Source organism: Coregonus clupeaformis, chromosome 24, assembly GCF_020615455.1.
Source record: "Coregonus clupeaformis isolate EN_2021a chromosome 24, ASM2061545v1, whole genome shotgun sequence".
Taxonomy (NCBI): domain Eukaryota; kingdom Metazoa; phylum Chordata; class Actinopteri; order Salmoniformes; family Salmonidae; genus Coregonus; species Coregonus clupeaformis.
In genome coordinates, this window is record NC_059215.1 from 2,107,412 (window position 1) to 2,126,324 (window position 18,913).

Here is an 18,913-nt window from a genome sequence, read left to right on the forward strand (position 1 = left end):
CTAGATGGACAGACACACAGACAGAGTTAACAAAGTGAACAGCTGTAAGGGAAAGGTAAACGAACATCGTGACACACACAGGCACGCAGGCAATCACCAACACAATCACACGCACACACACAGGCATGCCCACACACACCACACGCAAATACCCCGCCCCCCACACATACACACACTCTTTTATGCTAGTGTGTTCCTCAGGTTGGACTCACCATGGGTTTCTTGAGCTCGTTGGGTTTGATGCAGCGGACAAAGAAAGGCTGACATACATTGAGGGTTCTCATGAGAAGCTCCAGAGAACGCTTGAACTGGCTACTCAGAGTAGGGGATCGCTTCCTGGTCTCCACACCCTGGCAACACACACACAGAGCAATGTATTTTTCATTTTAACAACCTGACCCTGACACTTTGTTTGGTTATCTGAGGGATGGGGCTGGGAAAATTCAACCACTCTAAGATTCATAGGCAGAGCTATGGATGCAAGGACTGACATTTATAAGTTATATTCTTCAAGAATCAATATGTATACCACAAATTGAAATGACAATTGAACAACAGGGAATGCTACAGATTGTGCCTTTAAATGTATGTGTAAACCAGGGTTATTCAACCGGTGGTCCGCAGAGGTACTGCATGGGGTCCACAGAAAAAAACACAAAATATTTCTATGAATATTGCTAGCAACAACAGAATAAACACATTTTGAATGACATACCTACAGGAGAAAAGAGGAGAATATCTTCTTTCTAATGATGCCAACTTTCTTTTTCAACCTTCTAATATTGAGCAAATTACACTCATTGGAGCCAATTACACTCACTGGAGTATAGGCTACCAGTGTGGCAAGTGCTGCTGGCTGCTGTTAAATTTTTTGACTTGCACATACATTTTTGACAACACATGCTAACCTTTTTAACCAGATAAACAGCTGCTCTTAGTGAAAATGTGTTTGGAGTTACCTTTCTAGCTAGTAGGCTATGCTAGAGTTTACACTTCCTCAAAATAATGAAAAACTATCTACCAAATCTATTCATTTTAAAATGTTGATTACTTCTCCTTGACATTATCTGATAAGACAAGACATGCACATTTAGTTTTTTGCTAACATATCATGGGGGTCCCTGGGTTGCCGGTTTGTCTGGGAGAGGGTCACTGGGCAAGAAAATGTTGAAGACCCCTGGTGTAAACTCTAAACACAACTCTAAATCACAGTGTTTCTCAAATAGTGGGTTGTGACCCCCTGGTGGGTTGTGGCCAGTTCCTGCTAGGTCGCAGTGACAAATGACGTGGTCACAGATTAAAAATATTTGAGAATCACTGTTTTAATATTAGTACCACTGGGATGAAGACTGAAAAGAAAGAGGGACAGAAAGGTTTGAGTTCCACAGAGAATGGAAGGATTTTTTTTTTGGAGAAACACAAGATACACAAGGTTTGGTGGCAGCAGTGAGATCTGGGTTTTACTCAGTGATGTGTATAAATCCTGGATGACTGACAGGGTGTGCAGCCATCTTGGTACTCCTCCATTGTAAAAAAAGATTTTGGAAGCTATATAAATGCATTTATTAATGTCTACATTCATTTTTGACACTTATTCTATTCTATACTTTTAAATTATAAGCGAGTTAAACATAAAAAAAAAAAATACATATCTAAACATTTTCCTTAAAGTATTTTTTTTAGAGAGTACTAATGTTACTGTCCCCACTACAACAACAAAAAATACTTAAATACATGTTATTTTGTCCTTAAACATTTAATTGAAATGCTGTATAATTCCATTCGTTCCTATGGAGGACTGCTCCTATTGGGGAGTGCCAATATGGCCGACCAGTGGCGTCAAAGCCTCTCTATGGCCAATACATAACATCAGCAATCCAGGGTTTATGTACAAAATTGTTTTACCACAGAAGGAATGGCCGTTGTTTACCTTCGGAGAAGGAGTGGTGGGCGGCAGATAGCCACACAGAAACTGGGGTCAGACAGAACAAGAGAACACAACAAGAGAAAGAGAACGACAGAGGACGATTAAGAGATGAAGATAGGGGAGTGGTGGTATTAGCCATGCCTAATGCTAAGGGAAAGAAGAATAGTAGCAATAGTAAAGAAAAGTAAGAATTGAGAGTGATCGCTTGATGACATCATCACTTGGAGACAGGAAACTTCTGACTATAGGTCACAAAAGATGTCATAACCATAGAAAAATAAGTGGGTACACTTTTAAAATGGCCACCGGTCCACCCATTACAGACCTGTTGACTTAAATGGGGAGGCACTTTCTAGTTATTCTATTTATATAGTCTAAAGCTTCTCTGGAATTCCACCATCATGACCTACTCTAAGCTTTTCTCCCTTTTGCTTCGTGGACACAGCCTGGTGGAGTGAGTAGGGAAAATACATTCAAGGTGTCATCATAATATCATCACTATGTGACCACCAGACACGTCCTCTCTCACCATGGCGACGTCAGCCTGGAAGATCTGCTTGATGAACTTGTTCTTGGAGGAGTGGACCAGCTGGATAATGTCAGTGTGGAGGCTGTCACGATTCTTCTCCAGGAAGCCTGAAACACACAGGAGTCAGCCATGTCCAATTCCAAACCAACCTCTAGGCATGGCCTCTTCACTATGCACTTGTGGAGATATGATAGGTGTAAATAAGTTTATCAGAGGGCAAGGTGGAGTCATTACCACATTGCTTACACATGGCATATCCTCTCTGATCTTCACAAGTGCCTAGGGTGTAGTGGCTAGGGGTTGATTTGACATCGAGCATATGAACAACTAATAGACTCAATACTTTGTCTTCTGACCATGAACCTACCTATAGAATCCAACCAAGTCCTACTACATGGAGCATCAGGGACTTCATTATGTGATTGCAATGAATTGGGTTGAGTGTGAAGCTAATGCCTTAGAATAGGCCTACCTCTGGTCTCGTAGTGGACCACCCCAGCAAAGTGCTGGATGCCAAACTGTGTTTCGTAGGTGTGCTTAGGGGGATGGTAGTTGGTGTTGAGTTTGTGCTGGGAGTTGAGTTTATACAGCATGGTGGAGTCTGTTCCCTGAGAGACACAAACAGAGAAAAAATATTTAGGCTGCTTCTGAAATTATACCCTATTCACTATATGGTCCTCTGTAGCTCAGTTGGTAGAGCATGGCGCTTGCAACATCCGGATAGTGGGTTCAATTCCCAGGACCCGTACGTAAATGGTATGCATGCATGACTGTAAGTTACTTTGGATGAAAGCAGCTGCTAAATGGCATATACTATGTTATTATTATAAAGGGGGCATAGGATTAGGGTGCTATTTCGGACGCACCCTTCAAGTTTGTGACCACAAACGAATAGAAATCAATAGCATTTTATTTACTCACTCAGGGGCAAAGGCATAGTCAGGTTACAATTGTAAAAAATTAGTGTGCCGTGGTATTGGTATGCAATACCGGGCTCCTCTCGGCATGTCTCTTAGATAATTTGCCACAAAACACGGTACCTCGGTACAGAGTTTTAAATAGCAAACTTTTTAATGCCTCCAACTGTCCATCCCCTCTTACAATACCTAAACACAATATGCATATTGATTTACATAAAATGGTAAGTTGCCATATTGGTACTGTACCTTGGGGAACTTGCTCTCCTCGTCTATGAGAGATATGATGTTCATAGGTTTATTGGCAATCATGTCAAGGGCGTCCTGGTTGTCAGTGAACTCGATGTGCTGCCAGTTGATGTCCTCTAGGTTGTACTCCTCCTGCTCCAGCTTGAACACATGCCTCACAAAGAACTGTTGCAGGTTCTCATTGGCAAAGTTGATGCACAGCTGTTCAAAGCTTCAGGGAAGAAGAAACATAGTCAGTCACTCAACAGCCAATCAATTTAGGGGTGTGCGTGTCCTCACTTTGATAGTAAAACGTATCCGTGTGTGTGTGTGGTTATTTGTGTGTGTGTCTGTGATTCCCGCTGGCAAAATTGATGCACAGCTGCTCAAATCTACAGGGAAGGAACGTAGCGAGAGCCAGTCCCTGGACAGCCAATCGAGTATAAAGCCATGCAGTGAGCATGTCAACCGCACAAATCAACAAAAGAGGCTGTCACTATTGTCTGACTTTAGTCAGGCACATACCATTGTCATCCAATTTTCCAATAGAGAATTCCAATAGGGAATTCATTACAATTATGTCATGGCATGCTCCATATACAACGTACCCTAAATGGAAAAAAAAGCTTTTAGACTTTTGAATTTGAACCACCTGTTGACTGTGAAGTTCTCGAAGCCGAAGATATCGAGCAGGCCAATGGACCTCCTTATGATCTTACTCTCACAGGATGGAGGTCTGAAGATGGCCGCGTTGATCTTGTCCACAATCCACACAAACAGCCTCCCATAGATACCCTGCGACAGGAGGGACAACGTTCATTTACACCGTGTCGTAGATGCTCTTGGAGGAACAGCTTTCATTAGACAGAAAGGAACTTTGACCTTCTGTGAGGGATCCGATTTAGGAGTGTGTGTCCTCACTTTGATAATAAAAGGTGTCCGTGTTCACACGCATGCGTGTCAGGGTCCTGACCTTGACAAAGGCGTCCCTGACGTCCAGGCCCTGTTCCATGCTGAGGGGGGTGGACACACTCTCACCCCGGGTGATCAGGGTACGAGTGGTCAGACATGACATCACGTCCTTAGGGTCCACCTCAACAACAACAACAACATACTGTAGTAGAGTACAACAACAACACAATACACAAACACCATACACAGTGACGCAGTCTAAAGTACAAGCCCAACATAGAGATCATGTACAGGTAAGACAGTACTACCCACCTCCATCAGAGATGCAGCAGTGGACAGGTCTGGAGATCGCACCACCACGCAGGCATCCAGGTTGTCATAGCAACGGGCTGTTGGAGTGTATGTGTTTTAAAGGGGGATAAAAGGGGGAAAGCAAGTCAATTAGCCAATTGAGTTAGCAAAGTCATTTAGCCAAGTGAATATATAACTTCTAACTCAATAGTTAACTTGTAGTCAGGTGCCAGTTTAGTAAGACTATCCCACGGTAAACCTCTAGCAAAATTCACTAAGTAAGAACAAGACAGGGCTTAACAACTAACACAAACATTCAGATGATTCTTTGGATTCACTGCTCTAGATAGCGCAGTGTCTATCTATGTCAGGGATGGGCAACTGGCGGCCCGCAGGCGCCCTCAGATCCATAAAAAAAAACATTAATCAGTCGGGGTCTCATCTTAGAATAGACAAGGTGCAATTTCATCATGTTCAAAATTTTCTCTACACCCCATGGTAAAATGTGTAGAATTGCAGGAAATTAGATGTAAAACAGTAAAAATTCCTCTCTGCCCCATGGCAAAATTAATAGAATTGCCTGAAATTCGTTATAAAATTGCGAAATCTTATCTCCGCCACATGGCAAAATGTGTAGAATTGAACTAAATTTACTCTAAAACGTAAAAGATTTCTCTCCACTGTCAAGAGGGGTATGCACATGTGGGTACGCAGACCAATGAGTTCAGATTTTTTGTGGCTCCCACCCCATCAAAGGCCCTTCCCTGATCTATGTAGTGTGTGTTCATGCCAGTGTTGGTTCCTCAGCGGTAATTTCACCTCACTGTTTGCTGCTCCAACAAGTAATCATCAATAACACTTTTAATAATATATACTTTTTAATCACTTGTGGGCAGGGCTCCAAATCAAAAAAAATTATTGGTAGCACTGGCGCTCCCAACTTAAAAAGGTTAGGACCACCACATTACATTTATGAGCACAAGAAAATTAGATTTTTGGAATTCATTGTGATACAGCCTATATTGGGCCTATATGAATTCTAGCTACTTCTGAAGCACATGTTGTGCCCTAGAACCTAATATGTAATACTATAAACACATTAGCTTATTATAAAAGTTAAAATGTTGGTATGAACACCTATTATTGAAATTACAGTTATTACAATTAAGTCATTTGTGGATTTATTAGATTTCTACATTGTGTAAAAGCACTATTTTCCTATTGAGATGCATTACATTTAAAATTCTACACTGTCTCTTTAAAAACGTCAGGTTTGTGATGACAACATGCAAGAGGTCTGTCATTCATTCATTCATTGCTATGATCATTGATCACCTGATTTTTTTCATAGTTGCACAGTGCTCCCAAAATAAAACTCCTGGTCTCACAGCAAAATATTTTGTCGCACTTTGGTGCTTCTACCACTCTAAATTTCAAGCCTCTGCCTCTAACCCTAGGAAGCCCTTTGCCACCTTCTCCTCCCTGCTGAATCCCCCTCCTCCCCCCCCTGCCTCATCCCTCTCTGTGGACGACTTTGTCAACCATTTTGAAAAGAAGGTTGACGACATCCGATCCTCATTTATTAAGTCAAATGACACCGCTGGTCCTGCTCACACTGCCCTAACCTATACTTTGACTTCTTTCTCCCCTCTCTCTCCAGATGAAATCTTGCGACTTGTGACGGCCGGCCGCCCAACAACCTGCCCGCTTGACCCTATCCCCTCCTCTATTCTCCAGACCATTTCCGGAGACCTTCTCCCTTACCTCACCTCGCTCATCAACTCATTCTTGACCGCTGGCCATGTCCCTTCCGTCTTCAAGAAAGCGAGAGTTGCACCCCTCCTCAAAAAACCTACACTCGATCCCTCCGATGTCAACAACTACAGACCAGTATCCCTTCTTTCTTTTCTCTCCAAAACTCTTGAGCGTGCCGTCTCTAGCCAACTCTCCTGCCATCTCTCTCAGAATTACCTTCTTGATCCAAACCAGTCAGGTTTCAAGACTGGTCATTCAACTGAGACTGCTCTTCTCTGTGTCACGGAGGCTCTCCGCACTGCTAAAGCTAACTCTCTCTCCTCTGCTCTTATCCTTCTAGACCTATCCGCTGCCTTTGATACTGTGAACCATCAGATCCTCCTCTCCACCCTCTCCGAGTTGGGCATTTCCGGCGCTGCTCACTCTTGGATTGCGTCCTACCTGACAGGTCGCTCCTACCAGGTGGCGTGGCGAGAATCTGTCTCCGCACCACGTGCTCTCACCACTGGTGTCCCCCAAGGCTCAGTTCTAGGCCCTCTCCTATTCTCTCTATAAACCAATTCACTTGGCTCTGTCATATCCTCACATGGTCTCTCCTATCATTGCTACGCAGACGACACACAAGTAATTTTGTGTGATAACCAGGTGGCGAATCGCATATCTGCATGTCTGGCAGACATATCAGTGTGGATGTCGGATCACCACCTCAAGCTGAACCTCGGCAAGACAGAGCTGCTCTTCCTCCCGGGGAAGGACTGCCCGCTCCATGATCTCGCCATCACGGTTGACAACTCCATTGTGTCCTCCTCCCAGAGTGCAAAGAACCTTGGCGTGACCCTGGACAACACCCTGTCGTTCTCCGCTAACATCAAAGCGGTGACCCGATCCTGCAGGTTCATGCTCTACAACATTCGCAGAGTACGACCCTACCTTTCACAGAAAGCGGCACAGGTCCTAATCCAGGCACTTGTCATCTCCTGTCTGGATTACTGCAACTCGCTGTTGGCTGGGCTCCCTGCCTGTGCCATTAAACCCCTTCAATTTATCCAGAACGCTGCAGCCCGTCTGGTGTTCAACCTTCCCAAGTTCTCTCATGTCACCCCGCTCCTCAGCACACTCCACTGGCTTCCAGTTGAGGCTCGCATCTACTACAAGACCATGGTGCTTGCCTACGGAGCTGTGAGGGGAACGGCACCTCCTTACCTTCAGGCTCTGATCAGACCCTACACCCAAACGAGGGCACTACGTTCATCCACCTCTGGCCTGCTAGATCCCCTACATCTACGGAAGCACAGTTCCTGCTCAGCCCAGTCAAAGCTATTCGCTTCTCTGGCACCCCAATGGTAGAATAAGCTCCCCCACGATGGCAGGACAGCGGAGTCACTGACCACCTTCCGGAGACACTTGAAACCCTACCTCTTTAAGGAATACCTGGAATAGTATAAAAGTAATCCTTCTTCCCCCACCCCCCATAAAAAAAATAAAAGTGGTTGTCCCACTTGCTATCATAAGTTGAATGCACCAATTTGTAAGTCGCTCTGGATAAGAGCGTCTGCTAAATGATGTAAATGTAAATGTAATGCTTGTGGGAGCACAGTGCAAGAACATAGCCTTTTTCCCCTACAGTTGATCTTCTTTGCCTAGCTCCTGTGCCAAGTTGAAAGTCATTGTATTGTGTGTCAACACTCTCTTTCCAAAATGGCCACCTCTGCTCACCCTCGTAGCGCAAGTTGCCCATGTGTAGGATGGCCGCCAGTAGTTTGGAGATCTCCCAGTTCTCTATCTCTGTGAACATCAGCACCTTCATGGCCAACAGGATGCTGGAGTACTCCTTCAGGTCGTCACGGCTGTTACACTTTGTACAGTTCCCCTGGAGAGGGACACACACATATGCATAGGTTTACATACAGTATACGCTGGGAGCTATACACACGCACAAGGATGGAAGGATGCACGTAGGGCTGTTGCGGTGACCATTTAACCGCCACACCAGCAGTCATGCATCATGACCGCAGTAAAATTCCACATGACCGTTGAGTCACGTAATCTCCTCTTATGCACTCTGGACATGCTTGGCAGTACCCAACTCGCTAACGACCATCAGGTCGCTAAAGGCCTGGTATTCAGGGCTCTATAGTCCCTCTAACCACTTTGACATCATTGCAAATGCAATCAAAAATCACATCAAAAATTATCATCAAAACAGTATTGTACTTTTAAAACTCACCTCACTGTGATGATCAATTTGAAGAAAGAAGTTCAACAGCAGGTTGAAACTGAGTGGAAATCATGGTCGTTGTGGATGTTGTTTCAAAGCCTAACACAATGAAATTCAAAACCCCCATACGCATATTAGAGCTTATGCATAGGCCTATATAATGAATGAGCCCAAGGCTGAAAAAAACCCAGAATTAAAATAATGATTGTGTAGTTATTATACAATACATAGCCTACCACATTCTACGCATTGCAGACATTTTTAAAACTGATTTAAGATGCCAGTTTGCACTGTTCTGTGAAGGGAGTAGTACACAGCGTTGTACGAGATCTTCATTTTCTTGTCAATTTCTCACATAGAATATCCTTCATTTCTCAGAACAAGAATAGACTGACGAGTTTCAGAAGAAAGTTATTTGTTTCTGGCCATTTTGAGCCTGTAATCGAACCCACAATTGCTGATGCTCCAGATACTCAACTAGTCTCAAGAAGGCCAGTTTTATTGCTTCTTTAATCAGCACAACAGTTTTCAGCTGTGCTAACATAATTGCAAAAGGGTTTTCTAATGATCAATTAGCCTTATAAAATGATCAACTTGGAGTAGCAAACACAACGTGCCATTGGAACACAGGACTGATGGTTGCTGATAATGGGCCTCTGTACGCCTAAGTAGATATTCCATTAAAAATCAGCCGTTTCCAGCTACAATAGCCATTTACAACATTAACAATATCTACACTGTATTTCTGATCAATTTGATGTTATTTTTATGGACAAAAAAATTGCTTTTCTTTCTAAAACAAGGACATTTCTAAGTGACCCCAAACTTTTGAACGGTAGTGTATGTTTTGATTTCTAAGACATTCTGAAGGTTTGTATCATTCACAACTAAAGTTGCCAAATAACTCTAGAGTTAGCATATAGGACCTGTTTCAAATGATCACTTCTATGCTCAACATAGCCGCTTCATATGCGCACTCGCTCCAGAATGAGAAAAATATCCTTTCTATTTTATTCAGTTAAGTTCAATTATATTCTTCTTACAATAAAATCATATAATATAAAATAATTACACAGTACTTATAAGCAAGCATATCTTGTCTGCTAAATGAACAAGTCTACAGCCTATGGCATGACGCATAGCCAGATAACATACAGTAGGCCAACTCATATTGTTCTTCTGAAATACATTTTCTTCATATCATAATGTTCCTTTAGACCTGCCTAAAATAAATAATGGATTGATTGTGATGGTGTATATTAAATTGATTTATCAGACTTGTTTAAATGTAGATGTTCCAAAGGCTTGCATCAGCAGCTTGCATGCGGCTTGTACGCGTGGAGGCCTGGAGATGCTAAACATTATTATGTTAATTAACAGTAAATTACCGTGAGACCAGCAATCTTTTGCATGACAATAACCGGCTGACAAAATGCCATGACCACCACAGCTCTAGGTGCACGCACACTTGTGCACACACACAGTGTATACAAATATACCCTGGGAGTGCACACAGGACCTCTATACCAGGCGGTGTCAGAGGAAGGCCCTAAAAATTGTCAAAGACTCCAGCCACCCAAGTCATAGATTGTTCTCTCTGCTACTGCACGGCAAACGGTACCTGAGGGCTAATTCTGGGACCAAAAGGCTCCTGAACAGCTTCTACCCTCAAGCCATTAGACTGCTAAATAGTTAACCGGACTATCTACATTGACCTTTTTTGCTCTATGCACACAATGGACTCTACCCACACACTCACACATACTTACACTGACACTCCAACACATACACACAGGCACACATTTGCTGCTGCTACTGTTGATTATCTATCCTGTTGCCTAGTCGCTTTACGCCTACCTATATGTACATACCTACCTCAATTTCCAGGTACCCCTGCACATCGACCTGGTACTGGTACCCCATGTATATAGCCAAGCTATCATTGCTCATTGTGTATTTATTACTCATGTTACAATTTGTTTTCTATTATTATATACCATTTTATTGTAGTCTGCATTGTTGGGAATGGCCCGTAAGTAAGCATTTCATTGTTAGTCTACACCTGTTGTTTACAAAGCATGTGACAATTAAAATTTGATTTCACACACACACACACACACACACAAAGATGCAAGTGCTCACGCACACACACAATCACGCACGCACATAGCACACGCATGGACGCACACACACACACTACTCACCATGGTGAGGTAGGAGTAGTCAGTGGCGAGGCCCAGGCCAAGCTTGTTCTTCAGCTCTGGGGCCATGCCCCGCAGCATACAGTAGAATATGTGGTAGTTCCTCTCATCTGCAGCCTGGGGGGAGAGTAACAGCAGGATCATGTTCATTTGGTACAACATTTAATGAAACTGCCCAAATGGGAATCTGTCTGCAAACTTGAGACGTCTCCATTATGTACTGTTCTATTCTGGCCCCTGTATATCCCCTCCCCCCTGGACCCTTACCTGTCTGCAGACTCGGGACTTCTCCAGAAGGTACTGTTCTATCTTGGCCCCCTCGATGGCCCCGCTCTTGTTAAAGTGGATGTCGATGTACTTCCCAAAGCGACTAGAGTTGTCATTCCGAATAGTCTTAGCATTCCCGAACGCTGCATAGATTAAAGAATAAAGCTCTGAGTTAGCGTAATAGATGCAGTTCAGTGAACCATTCTCGCGTGATAAATAACCTTGCCTGAGATCTGAAGACTTGTGTTGGCACCCCGAGCGAATGCCTAGGGCTTAAGCTCACAGGGCTAACAGTATTGTGGCATGCAGTATACCCGGGTTTGGAACCCTGGTCAGTCACATTAGCTAAGAGAGAGATAGACAGGATGTATACTATAGGGCTTTGCATCCTTTGCCAGTCCACATGTAGAGTACACAGATGGAAACTTTAGAAGGTGCAAATGAGGCATTAGACATGGATAAGAGGCCCAGTTGTCGTGTTAATTCTGGGTCACACCAGGTGTCATAGAAAGGTGAATTGATGCCCTGCGTGGCTTAAGCTGTACACCAAACTGTCGGATCACTACTCAGAGGAAGGCCCTCAAAATTATCAAAGACTCCAGCCACCCTAGTCATAGACTGTTCTCTCTGCTACCGCACGGCAAGCGGTACCGGAGTGCCAAGTCTAGGTCCAAAAGACTTCTCAACAGCTTCTACCCCCAAGCCATAAGACTCCTGAACAGCTAATCATGGCTACCCGGACTATTTGCACTGCCCCCCCACCCCATCCTTTTACGCTGCTGCTACTCTGTTAATTATTTATGCATAGTCACTTTAACTCTACCCACATGTACATATTACTTCAACTACCTCAACTAGCCGGTGCCCCCGCACATTGACTCTGCACCGGTACCCCCCTGTATATATAGCCTCCCTACTGTTATTATATTTTACTTCTGCTCTTTTTTTCTCAACATTTTTTTTGTTAAAAATAAATGCACTGTTGGTTAAGGGCTGTAAGTAAGCATTTCACTGTAATGTCTGCACCTGTTGTATTCAGCGCATGTGGCCAATACATTTGATTTGATTTGATTTGATTCATGGTCTGGAAGCTGTTTACTTCACCCCTGTACTAGTTCCAGGGGAAAGCGCGCAAGTCATACATCTGTCTAGCTGTCTTTCAAGGACTCTTTGAAGAATGCATTCCAAGTTCAGCTTTTCCTACTGTTAAGTGGAGTGGAACTGGAGAACCCAAGAGCAGACTCAGACGAGGAGATGGGATGACGTAACCAAAGTATTTATTGAAACAGTGGGGAAGATGGAGTGCAGGTCAGGGGAAACTGCTGGAAACCAGTGCGGAGGCTGAGGCTGGAGCGAGGGGGGTTGAGACAGGGTAAGCAGGTCCGGAGGGGAAACCCAGGGAGTAGTAGAGTGGGGGATCCAGGACAGAGTAGCAGGATGACGAGACGTGGGACTGGAGACAGAGACCAGAGTCAGAGCGGGCAGAACTGTAGCGGAGAGGAAAACAGCATCAGGCAAGGAAAACAGGCACAACAGGATAACAGGATCTGAATAGTAACACATGGCTAGAACCGTAGACTGACTGACAGGGGTTACAATCTAGCAGTGTGGAAGTGGCAGGACTGAGTATTTGTAGAGGTCTTGATTATGGAACAGGTTGCAGCTGGTGGGGATCTACTCTGACTCCAGCACACCTGCCTCCGCCCACACAATCACACAAACACACACTGAGAGAGAGAGAGAGAGAGAGGGAGAGGGAGAGAGGCGGCAGGTCAAGGAGACACAGAATGAGCAGTAGAGGGCGTTGCAGGAGCAGATGTGACACCTACACAGCTTCTGTGATTCTAGCCTCGTTAAAAATCATAAACAAACCCCAAAACTGCACCTGAGGCAGCTTGGAGTGAGTGTCTCTCTACATTCTACACAACACCACATTTGGCAGAGACAGACAGCAAGCACCCTAGCTATGAAATATCAGTGTTGAGTGGATGTAGTTAGTCTCATAGAATTCAATAGAACACTAGAATGGACATTGGCATCCAGGAAACATAACTACAAGATAGCAATCTTGGACTGTTTTTTTTCTTCTCTCAATTAGACTGGTTTGGAATTTGACCAAGATGGCTGTCATTAATAGCCCATTCTAGTGTCTCATCTCTATGTTGAGTCTGACCTTCCAGTATGGGGTTGGCCTCCAGGACCTGTTGCTCTATCCAGGAGTGTTGTCCACTGATGGCTGCCAGGAACTGCAGGATCAACTTGGTGCTCTCTGTCTTACCGGCCCCAGACTCACCACTGAGGAACACAGGAGGAGATACAATATCTTTCTGTACAGATGCAGACAAGCAGACAGACAGGCGGACACCCATGCAGGCGCACACACGCACACGCACACACACAGAAACTCAAACACATATACATTTAAATAGAGAAACACAATGCACACACACACACACCAATACAATACACTAACCTGATGATGCAGCACTGGTCCTTGTTGTTCCTCTGCATGTTGAAGTAGCAGTTGTCTGCGATGGCAAAGATGTGAGGTGGCATCTCCCCGATCTTCTTATTGGTGTACAGGCGGATCTGGTCTGGCGTGTAGATGGGCAGCAGCTGGTAAGGGTTTACTGCCACCAGAATTGACCCCGTGTAAGTCTGCAGGCAGAGGTCAAAGTCAAAAGATGAAATGGTCAAGGGTCATGCCAAGATCAGGGCAACAATGTCATCTGTGAGGATTTAGTGATAGCTTGATTTATCAACAGCGATACCAAGATTTGTCGCTTTCTTTCACTGTGATTAGGGTAGTCACTAGGCTTGTGATCACTGAGATTATGTGTTGTAAGCCTGATGAAAACTGATCATTTAAATTAGAGCTACAAAATGATTGGAAGTTCAAGTTCATGAACTGAATTTAGGCTGAAAATCACCTTATTGTGCATAATCTAGACATAATAATCAGTCATAATAGCCCATGATTTGTTGCACCTCCAAGCCCAGGCCAAAGCTGTGGTGTGTTCTAAAGGCCCTAAAGGCTCATGTGTGTTGAACATTTACGCTTCGGTGGTGAAAGCACACTTAACAAGCTGGATCTAAGGTTAAGCCTGAAGCAGAGGCCAGCCTTCAGCCTAGCAGAGATTATAGCCATTCATTCAGTGACCGCGAAGAAAAGGAAAGTAGCAGAAGTGCTAGCATTAATGTCATGGGCTAGCATGGGCTAGCTTGTTAGCATGTTGCTTGTTCACAGATTATTAATTTTTTTGCTTGCTTCTGTAGTTTGTACTCACCCTTCCTCCACAATTTGTCTATACAGAGAAATAGGGAGGGAGATGAAGAGGAAGAGTGAGAGGAAAGAACCATAAAAAATAAACTGCCACAAGTTGATGAGGGACCAACTGGGACACACACACAGGGGCTGGCTCTCAATACTCTATAACAGCTTCCTTAACCCCCAGTACCACATATGTCACAATGGACTGGACATGTTTCCATCATGTGTCCTGCCAGAACAGTGATACTGGAGGAAAGGACATGTGGAGAGGAAACTGTTTCAAACTATTGAGACTTAGCCAGGCAGGTAAGATAAGGAACCAGTGGGGGGGTTGTGGCCAGGGGAAAAACATAACCAATATGCCAGCATAACCATATAAGAAAGTAAGTCAAATAACCACACAGACAAATCCTATAACAGTCCATCATACATCAACAACATGAGCTACACATCACTAAACAAGGTCACTAGGTTTTATAGAATACGTTCTAAACCACACTTCCTTGTTATTTGAAGGACTCATACAATATAAAATGATGGTCCTGTAGTGGTACCAAAGGCGAGCAGACAGTGTTGCAGGGGTGACTCACATAGATGACACGCTCGTTGTAGCGGATGAGCAGGTTGCGCAGGATCCCGGCCTCGTTGAGGTCCCCCAGACGGATCATGTCCTCCACCCCGTGGATGGAGGTGGGATGCATGGGCTTAATGTTGGTGGCATTCTGGGGCAAGATCCAGTGCTCCTGATGGGGGAACAGTTACAGTCACAGCCATTGAGGAACTATGGTGTCATAGGCTGCTGTGTGTCCATGTCGGTTTGTTAGATTAAGTAAAGGCCCTGTTTGAATCCTTCCTTCCTTGAAGTAATCAATGATATAATATCTCTTGGTGTAAGCAAGCTTTCCATGGCATTACTTTCAATTATGTCATGTAATAATGATTACTTAAAGGAAAGGAGGAATGGGAGATGCATTTCAGGAGTATTCGAACAGGGCCAAAGTCTTGTTTCGTCAACGTCGCGTCAATGTTTTGTCAAAGTATTGTCACCGTCTTGTAATGTCTTGTCAATGTCTTGTCAATGTCTCATTTTGTGTGGACTTACCCTCCCCTCGTCGTCCAGCACCTGGATCTGTCCCGAGTCACAGAGCTTGACCAAGGCTCCCACCGGGACGTCGAACTCCCGGCCCGTCTTAAGGTCCAACCAGACATAGTCCCCCTGGAACGCAACCACAAACACAACCAGTGTTGAATACATTACATTTGCCATTCCAATATGTTACGAACATGATTTCAATATATTGTCCATTAGGGGTGGGCCTAGCTCTGGTCCAGGATGTGATTTTTGTGTTGTTTTTTTGCCGCACATTACGCCAAAGGTGGTTTGAAATGCATTTTAAATTTGCAAGAATATGGACCTGTCGTCAATTTCAAACCACCTTTGTTCAAATTTTCTGAAGTACAGACTTTATGAGAATGTGATTACATTACAATGCGACACAATAGTAATATAATAAAATCTACTAGTAACATCTCACTCTGCCAACAGACTCAAAAGTCTGTTCTAAGGTCACGTTAATTAGTGGAGCAATATCACACTTAATGCACCTCATAATCCCTCCTGACACAATATTATTTTTCCTACATCAAAGTTATTTTCTGTGCACTTCCTAAAATAACCAAATCTGTAAAGATTAGAAGATCAATCCAAATAAAATAAAATAATAAAGAAGGTTGGCTAATTTGAAGTCTGCCAGTCCGTCCAATAAGGGAAATTAGGTTGATGTAGGCTTAGCCTCGTCCAACTGCGGACTTTATAGGAAATGATGTAACTTATCACTTGTTGCTAGGAGGAGGTGAAGCTGTTTCGAGAAGGTTTGAATATTTTGAAAATGCATCCTTCCCTCCTTGTTATAATATAATATGCCATTTAGCAGACACTTTTATCCAAAGTGACTTACAGTCATGCGTGCATACATTTTTAGGTATGGGTGGTACCGGGGATCAAACCCACTACCCTGGCATTACAAGCGCCATACTCTACCAATTGAGCTACATCACTTGTTATCACTCTAAATTATGATTGGTGAAAGCAAGGCCTATGCCACTTTACAAACCTCCCATGCCAAATCAGTGATTACTCCAATGTTTGGGAGGCAAAGTAAACAGATAAACAAAATCTTATAAGAGGGCTAGGGGGAGCAGCCTACTGTAAATCCCTGCTGTCAATCAAGGTGAGATTAGGAAATCTGCCCCAATCAGAGAATGGGCTTGGTCATATCTTAGTGTTAAGCTGCCATGTTGTTTTTATTGTCCCCCACGATGGAATCGAGGGGGGGACTGTGGATCTGTCTCCGTACCTCAGACAGCACTGGCCTGATTTGAACTAAACTTGGGTGAATGATGTGTCTTGCCATAGAGATCCGTCAATTACAAAATTACCCTGATTGTCCCAAGGCGGGAGCTATAGTAATGAACTGAAATGTGTTAGTCACATGCGATATCTCAATTGGGCCAAGGGGGCATTCGTGGGGGATGACATGTTTACTGTTGTTTTGTTTTAACACGCTGGACACACACTGACCGCACTGTCATTCCATCTCTCACAAACCACCAAACCACATGTTGACCCAATGAACCGGACAACAACAACACATTTAGTACCGAATCAATCAAAGAAAGCACCATTAATTTTCCAGAATAAGTCAAAAATATTAGTTTTGCTCTACACCAAAACATGTTTATGTTCTTATTGAGTAGAGTTTCTTTTCATTGAGTAAATTAAACCAAATGTGCATTGCTATAAGAATGATTTTGACTCCCCAAAACCCAGTTACCAGCTTTGCTAGAAAAAGATGTTGTTAGCACTAAAAAACATCAGATATTGCATTGCAAAACCAAACTGAGGTGAAACGTCCATGTCACTATCCCTCCGTCTAGACAACACAAATGTCTTGCTGAGGGCATGAGATGCATGATTCATGGCTAGGCTCTTGACATTGAGGTAGCCGACTCCTTAAAGAGATAGTTCAGAGATTTGACATATTTTAATATTTGTTTCCTTATCTTGAAAGCCGTCTATGGACGAGACGTGACTGCAATCCACACTCTATTTTTGTCAAACTAGCCACACCAAACAAAAATTTTTATCGATTAACTATCCCTTTAAAAACCTGGATAAAGTGATGTTTAAAGTCCCACAAAGCCTGTCTGACTAATGATGGGAGACTGAGGGTGCCTGTTATCTCATGCTATGTCTGGCATTTTAATGTGTCACAACAGATATCACTGTGGCCTCTGGTGGGCCAGCTGATAACACACCATAGCCCCTATTCTTTTAGCATGTGAATTGAGTCTCACCTAAAAAGGTTGTCCACAGGGTGTGTGTGTGTGTGTGTGTGTGTGTGTGTGTGTGTGTGTGTGTGTGTGTGTGTGAGTGTGAGTGTGAGTGTGTATGTTTGAGAGGGAGAACGAGTGAGAAATAAGGTATTCTACTCTGTACCTGTTGCAGAATGACCATGGTTCAGCTTCCGGTTAATTCCAGGACATTAGAAGTCACCATGTGAGGCTCCTGGAATAGAAAAAAAGTCATTCTAGACATGCATATCAGACCTACAGTACATATATGCACACTTAGAAACTGGCCCAGCGGGGATTTGAACTACCACTGCTGGGGGGCATATGCAGTCCATAGGCAGTTGTGTTGACCACTAGACCAACCTCTGGCACAGTCTTACTAATGGTAAACATTCACCACAGGGGTTCTCTCTATACTGTGGTTCTCATGGGACCGATGGCTTGAAGGTGAGTCTATTGTCCTGTGGTGACTGGTGGACCAGACCCCACACTGTCTGGGCCTAGAGGAATACCACTTTAATCAATTGGAATTAATGTGTATTAAACGATAAACCTTTCTGCCCACGGAGACCGAGGGTACACACATATGCTTGTTGTCAGACCCTCCATCACATTGCAAGATTAAAGACATTACTGTACATAAATCAAAATGTCCCCAAAGCAGTTGTCATTGGAAGTAATGTGTAGTATGGCTATGTCTGAAATGGCATGGCACCATATTCCCGATATATAGTGAATTACTGACAGCCATAGTCATTGAGGTAGTGCACTAAATAGGGAATAGGGTGCCATTTCAGGCTATGACTTCTGCAGATGTCTTCAGGACTGATCATCCATTGCACAGGGGCGTTTTGACCTGTGCTCTGGTCCGATTCACTTCCCTTCTCTTAAATGTGCACTCATTCACTCCTTATTAGGGATTTAAAAGCATTTCAAACAACGGGTGGTTTGGAATTCCCATTGTTAGTCTATCCTGCCCATGATACACTAGACAACATACACATGGCCACATTCATAAAAAGTGCCATTACTTACATCGTTAC

General features: G+C 43.7%; 1 protein-coding gene across 1 annotated transcript in view; it reads right to left on the reverse strand.

Annotated features, from left to right (window-relative positions):
- Positions 1-18,033, reverse strand: part of LOC121537772 (unconventional myosin-VIIa-like) — a 59,818-nt gene extending 41,785 nt beyond the window's left edge. The window contains exons 1-15 of the mRNA XM_045206831.1: positions 18,016-18,033; positions 15,619-15,732; positions 15,107-15,259; positions 13,719-13,903; positions 13,419-13,540; positions 11,246-11,388; positions 10,982-11,095; positions 8,276-8,429; positions 4,826-4,902; positions 4,575-4,694; positions 4,254-4,396; positions 3,623-3,833; positions 2,929-3,064; positions 2,457-2,563; positions 213-350 (exon numbers count right to left, since the gene is read on the reverse strand). Coding sequence (XP_045062766.1) covers positions 213-350; positions 2,457-2,563; positions 2,929-3,064; positions 3,623-3,833; positions 4,254-4,396; positions 4,575-4,694; positions 4,826-4,902; positions 8,276-8,429; positions 10,982-11,095; positions 11,246-11,388; positions 13,419-13,540; positions 13,719-13,903; positions 15,107-15,259; positions 15,619-15,732; positions 18,016-18,033 — 1,935 coding nt within the window. The remainder of the gene's footprint in view (positions 1-212; positions 351-2,456; positions 2,564-2,928; positions 3,065-3,622; positions 3,834-4,253; positions 4,397-4,574; positions 4,695-4,825; positions 4,903-8,275; positions 8,430-10,981; positions 11,096-11,245; positions 11,389-13,418; positions 13,541-13,718; positions 13,904-15,106; positions 15,260-15,618; positions 15,733-18,015) is intronic.
- Positions 18,034-18,913: the final 880 nt, after the last annotated feature.